This window comes from Cebus imitator, unplaced genomic scaffold, assembly GCF_001604975.1.
Source record: "Cebus imitator isolate Cc_AM_T3 unplaced genomic scaffold, Cebus_imitator-1.0 Scaffold128, whole genome shotgun sequence".
Classification (NCBI taxonomy): domain Eukaryota; kingdom Metazoa; phylum Chordata; class Mammalia; order Primates; family Cebidae; genus Cebus; species Cebus imitator.
In genome coordinates, this window is record NW_016107443.1 from 1,270,527 (window position 1) to 1,276,938 (window position 6,412).

General features: G+C 43.5%; 2 protein-coding genes across 3 annotated transcripts in view; one reads left to right on the forward strand and one right to left on the reverse strand.

Moving 5' to 3' along the window:
- Positions 1 to 6,412, forward strand: part of CDKL5 (cyclin dependent kinase like 5) — a 213,136-nt gene that overhangs the window by 195,681 nt on the left and 11,043 nt on the right. The gene's annotated exons all lie outside the window — the stretch shown is intronic.
- RS1 (retinoschisin 1) overlaps positions 2,856 to 6,412 on the reverse strand; it is a 30,055-nt gene continuing 26,498 nt past the window's right edge. For both annotated transcript variants that reach the window (XM_017540633.2, XM_037742798.1), the window contains one exon: positions 2,856 to 5,088. In XM_017540633.2, coding sequence (XP_017396122.1) covers positions 4,936 to 5,088 — 153 coding nt within the window. In that variant the 3' untranslated portion in view covers positions 2,856 to 4,935. The remainder of the gene's footprint in view (positions 5,089 to 6,412) is intronic.

The window sequence follows — 6,412 nt, forward strand, 5'->3', positions numbered from 1 at the left end:
TCTTGATCTCTTGACCTCGTGATCCACCCGCCTCGGCCTCCCAAAGTGCTGGGATTACAGGCTTGAGCCACCGCGCCCGGCCAACATATTCTTTTCTAAAAGCTCACAACAATTTATGTGCCAGCTTTCATCCCCTTTCCTTACAGGTGGTAATTGATGTGATTTGAGAATAGAACATTTCATTGAAAGAAGTCACTGGAGGTCATCTGGGGATGTGGTTTAGAAAGCCCAGGATCAGGCCAGGTGCGGTGGCTCATGCCTATAATCCCAGCACTGTGGTAGGCTGAGGTGGGCAGATCACCTGAAGTCAGAAGTTTGACACCAGCCTGGCCAACATGGAGAAACCCTGTCTGTACTAAAAATACAAAAATTAGCTGGGCATGGTGGTGCATGCCTGTAATCCCAGCTACTCAGGAGACTAAGGCAGGAGAGTCACTTGAACCCAAAAGGCAGAGGTTGCAGTGAGTCGAGATCATACCACTACACTCCAGCCTGGGTGACAGAGCGAGATGCCATCTCAAAAATCAATCAATAAATTTTTTTTTTAAAAGCCCAGGATATCTAGAGTCAGGTTGCTGGGTGGAATCCTGGCTCCATTTCCTACATCTCATGTGACTCAATTTCCTTATCTTTAAATGGAGGTAATCACAGTACCTACCTCAGTGTTGTTGTGAAGATTTAATGAGATAATAACCTGCAACAGAGCACTTGACAGAGTCTCAAGAAATATGAGCTATTATAACATGATTGCTATTATAAAACATTATTGCTATTATTTCTGCCCCAACTGGCAGTTTCAGGAAATTGAGAAGGAATATCACTGAATCTTGAATGCCAGTTGAACAGGAGCTTAGTAGGTGGCCACAAAGCCCTTTAGATGCACGTATCCTGTTTGCTCTTCATATCAGCCCTGTAAGGTTGGGCTTAAGAATGACCCGGCATGGAACTACTCTTGGGACCACAGGGGAAGTGACAGCCCTTGTAAGCTTTTGTCAGTAGGCCTTTGCAACCAAGCCCCAAGTGGACAGAAAGGCAGGCTTCTGTGAGCATCCATTTCGAGGGTCACTTTAGGGGTGCAATCTTCTGGGCTCTGAGAATGGATTCATAGCAGTGCCTCTATCTGGAAATACCTTTGCTTTGTCCAAGTAACCTCCTCCCACACTGAGTACCTGAATCAGCTCAGATTTTTTTTCTTAATATTGGCAACACTTAATGCTACTTCTTTGTTCATAACATTTCATTTAATTATTTAAAAATCTGCAAATGTTGTGTATATTTTACTGCAATTTTAAAAAAATCTCCTCCAGTGTAGACCGCGCTCCAGCATTTATAAAAATAAAAGTAAAGCTGTTAAAATAAGAGTGAGTTTTTCCTATGTTACGTATAATTTTTAATTTGAAAGTTTCCCCCACAAAAGAAATGACACTGAAGCATAGTTTGTGTGTTTGACAGCAAGATTCTGTTAGGCTTCAGATTTCCCTCAGTAAAAGTTTTACTTTTTATACATTCTGTCATGAATTGAATGAAGTATATAATATGCTGTTGTAAGCAAATTACCTGCAGATAAATGTCTTATGAATCGTATATCTTATTGTTTATTAAATTCTGAAGTATTGAGTGGTTTCCAATGTGAAATCCCAGCTGGCTTCTTGCAATGATGAACAAGTTAGTTGTAATTCATATGGAAATTCAAGGAACCCAGAATAGCCAAAACAATCCTGAAGACCGAAGTTGGAGGACTCACATGCCCCAATTTCAATACTACAAAGCTACAGTAATGAATAAAGTGAGGTAATAGAATTTGGAGTCCAGAAATAAACCCTCTCACAATTACAGTCAATTGGTTTTTTACAAGGGTGCCAAGATCATTCAATGGGGGAAAGAATAGTCTTTTCAGCAAATGGTGGTGGGACAACTGGATATCCACATGCAAAAGAATGAGGTCGGACTCCTATTTCACACCGTATACAAAAATTAACTCAAAATAGACCAAAGATCTAAATGTAAGAAGTAGAACTATAAAACTCATAGAAGAAAACATAGGGTTAAATCTTCATGACCTTGAATTTGGCAGTGGTTTCTCAGATATGACACCAAAAGCACAAGCAAAGAGAAAAACAAATTGGACTTCATCAAATATTTAAAAATTTGTGCCTCAGAGGACTCTATCAAGAGGATTTTTAAAAATTCACAGAATGGGAGAAAATATTTGCAAGTTATATCCAAAAAGGGAATTATACCTAGAATATACAAAGAATTCTTAAACTCAGTAAGTTGTAAGCCGATTTAAAATGGGCAGAGGATCTGAATAGACATTTCTCCAAAGATGTGCAAATGGCCAGTAACCATATGAAAAGATGCTCAACATCATTAGTCACTAGGGAAATGCTAATCAAAACCACAGTGAGATGCAACTTCACACATACTAGGATGGGTGTAATCAAAGATGGACAGTAACAAGTGTTGCTGAGGATGTAGAGAAAGTAGAAGCCTCATACAATGCTGGTGGAAACGTAAAATAATGCAGCCACTTGGGATGATAGTTCCTCCAAAGATTAAACAAGAGTGACCGTGTGTTCCAGCAATTTTACTCCTAGGTATATACCCACGATAAACGAAAACACACATCCACACAAAAACTTAGACACAAATTCATAGCAGCATTGTTCATAATAGCTAGAGTGGAAACCCAAATATCCATCAATGGATGAATGGATAAATAACAATGTGGTCTTGACATGATACTGAACAATGATGTTCAGCAATAAGGAGTGACATAGTGATACACATGTTACAACGTGGATGAACTTTAAGACACTGTGCTAAGTGAAAGAAGCCTGTCACGAAATCCCACATACTATATGATTTCATTTATGGAAAACGTCCAGAATGGGCCAATCTATAGAGACAATAGAGTTGTGGTTACAGAGGGCTTGGGGTGGCCGATGGGTTGGGGAGTGATGGCTGATGGGTGCAGGATTTCTCTTTGGGGTGATAAATTTTCTAAAATTGATCTAGTGATAATGGTTGCACAACTCTGAATATACCAAAAGTCATCAAATTGTACACTTTAAATGGATACAAATTGTATGTGAACTTAAATTTCAATAAAGCCATTACAAAAGTTTCCAACATGAACAATTATTTGGAGAACATTTTTCCCTGCCTCAGTTTCCTCCTTTCCTTTTTCCCTGAACTGCACTCTCTTGACTCCTCTGTTTGATGTGCCGGTTATGGAAGTCCTTAACTCTTAGGATACTGCCATTTTGTCTGACAGTCCATGTCGTGGCCAAAGTTAATTCACCTTTCCAAATAAGCGTCTCTGTTCAGGCATTTCTGTCCAAAATAGATTTTTCCTGTGTCCTAAGGCCAGGGATAGGATTTTCCCCCGCTGTGTGATATGTTTATATTTGAGAGAAGATTGGGCAGGGAAAAAAGCGTTTTCCGACGTTCAAGCATACAGCATGGGGACTTGAATGATGCTGGGATGCATATGAAATAATTGAGCCCCCAAAACATCAAGGAGGATATCTGGGGCTTTTAGAAGGCTGCCTGTTCACAGAGAAGGTGAATGTGTTGTCCAGGACTGTGTTAGCGCGAGTCTAGTCACTTGCCTTGGCATTTGAAAATGAAAAGTAACTCGGAAATGAGCTGCTAGCAAAGGCTACCCTGTGTCTAGGGCCAGGACAGTCTTTGGAGCAGCCTCATACTCCCATTCCACCACCTCCTCTCCCTATACCTCTCCTGCCCCTCCCCGGTGTTTAACAGCCTCTCCCAGGGAGGGGCCTGGAAACTCAGGCTGGGCTCTAAGTGGCCAATGAGGCCTCTCAATCTAAGGCGCCGCCTCCAGGAAGCGAAGGTGAGGTCCACTGCTTCCCAGAGAGCTTTTCAGGAGCAGGCGCAGTTTGCCTGTTGCAAGGCGGAAGGTAGAGGGCGAGAAGCTTTCAGGGAAAAAGCCACGTGGTCCCTTTTATGATGTGAGTCCTTCCCACTTCCTACTAAGCCTGTAGCGATCTAATGGGCCTCTGAGTAGCCAGTGGTAGCTCCTGGGCCGGCTGTTCTCAAAATATGTTTAGTTTGCTGGGAAATGGTAGCCCTAGGTAAAGGGCAATTGTGCTGCGTTATGGTCATTTGGGGTCCCTACATATACTTAGATGTGCAGCCTGTGCTGTGTGATCACCTAAATGGGGATCACAGACACGGGGAATTTGCAGGAATGGATTGTAGAATGGAGCTGTGTGTAAAGGAAGCTCTGGACCCTCCCTGATCCATGGGTTGGTGGGGGTGGAAGCCCAGACCACCTTGAAGGTAAGAACTGCGAGCAGAGGGACCTCCCCTACCTTGAGCTTTTGGTCATTTGTAATGTACAGCCTCTCAGGGCACAGGGACCCTCACCCACCGTACTTATCCCTGCCACTCAGTCACCCTGGAGACTCTCAGCTGCCTCCCCAGGGCTGTGAAGTCCTCTTTGGCGATGATTTAGTGGAAACTTAACTAGGAGGAACTGCTCCCTTCTGCATTCGAAGCCAGGCTTTAGGAAACTGTTTTTGTCTTGAATGTGGTAAAGCAAAGGACTTTTCAAATTATCGGGGCTGCTTTGTGTTCTCCTGAGACTGCACCTTTCATAGTGTCACTGAGACAAAGAAGTGAGCAGCAAATTACCCCTGCTACTTAGGCTTCTGTAAGAAAATTGGTTTCGGGGACATTTTCTTTGTTCTGACTTTCTCTGGCCCTGAGTGGGGAATAAGTTTATATTTATTTCATTGAAATCAGAAAACTATATCTTAAAAAAAGAAGCAACATTCTCTACCCTGTACTGCAGTTAAAATTCCTTTGTGAAATATAGCCCTGTCCACCCTGGTGGTGTGTCAGGGGTCTCCTACGGGCCCGCTGTGTGCCTGTCAGCCCCAGGCAAGCGCCGAGCCGAGCTGAGTGTCAGGCACACTTGCTGACACACTCCAGCAGCTCCATCCGGATGGCAATGCGGACATGCCAGCCTAGTGGGATGAGGCGGATGAAACGGGAGATGATGGGGGGCCGCAGCAGGTTCTGAACTGTGGAGGTGCGGTCCGAGTTGCCATAGAAGACCTAGAGAGATGAAGGAAATCCTGTCACCGACATCAGAAGAGGGAAAAGGAAGAAGGATTCCTTTCTGGAGCTAGCCCCAGCTTTTGACTGTGGAAGGATTAGAAAGTGGTTAAAGCACAGAGAGTTTGCAGGTGCTCCCTAAAATCCAACCTTGAGTGATTGTCATCACACCTCCATGCTCAGGACATCTGGAACTGCACCATCCCATAGGGTGGCCACTAGCCAATATGTCTGTTTACATTTAAATTCATTAAAATTAGATAAAAATTCAGTTCTGACCAGGTGTGGTGGTGGCTCTCACCTGTAATCCCAGCACTTTGGGAGGCTGAGGCCAGTGGATCATCTGAGGTCAGGAGTTCAAGACAGCCTGACCAAAATGGAGAAACCCCATCTCTACTAAAAATACAAAATTAGCTGGACATGGTGGCACACGCCTGTAATCCCAGCTACTCAGGAGGCTGAGGCAGGAGACTCACTTGAACCTGGGAGGTGGAGGTTGCAGTGAGCCAAGATCGCACCACTGCACTCCAGCCTGGGCAATAAGAGCAAGACTCCATCTCGAAAAAAAAAAATTCAGTACCTTAGTCATATTAGCCACATTTCAAGTGGCCAATAGCTACATGTGACCAGTGGCCACCATATTGGACACTACAGATGTGAACATTTCCATCATCACGGAAACTTCTATTGGAGGGCGCTGTTAGAAAATGCCTCTTGACTCATCGCTTTTGAGTTTTTGTCCTTTGCATTTTGACATTTTGAAAAGGCCCACATCACACTTACATGTTCTAAAGGTATCCAAATTAGGGCTCAAGTGAAAACCCATGCTTGGCTTGGGATTTGTAAGCCAAAGCTTAAATGTGTGTTCCTACTTTGATACAAGTGATGAACCTTTTCAACTTGGAAAATGTTTTTTTAAAAAGACATAAAAACTTGGCCGGGTGTAGCGGCTCATGCCTGTAATCCCAGCACTTTGGGAAGCAGAGGCGGGTGGATTGCTTGAGATCAGGAGTTCGAGACCAGCTTGGCCAACACACCACGTATAAATGGACAATTCTCTACCTACATCAATAACCCCATCTCTACTAAAAATACAAAAAAAAAAATTAGCCAGGCACGGTGGTGGGCACCTGTAATCCCAGCTACTCTGGGGGCTGAGGCAGGAGAATTGCTTGAACCTGGGAGGCGGAGGTTGCAGTGAGCTGAGAGAGCACCACTGCACTCCAGCCTGGGCAACAGAGCAAGACTCCATCTCATAAATAAATAAACACAAATAATTATACAATGAGAACTAAAGAAATCAAAAATTTGTTTTCATTTTAAA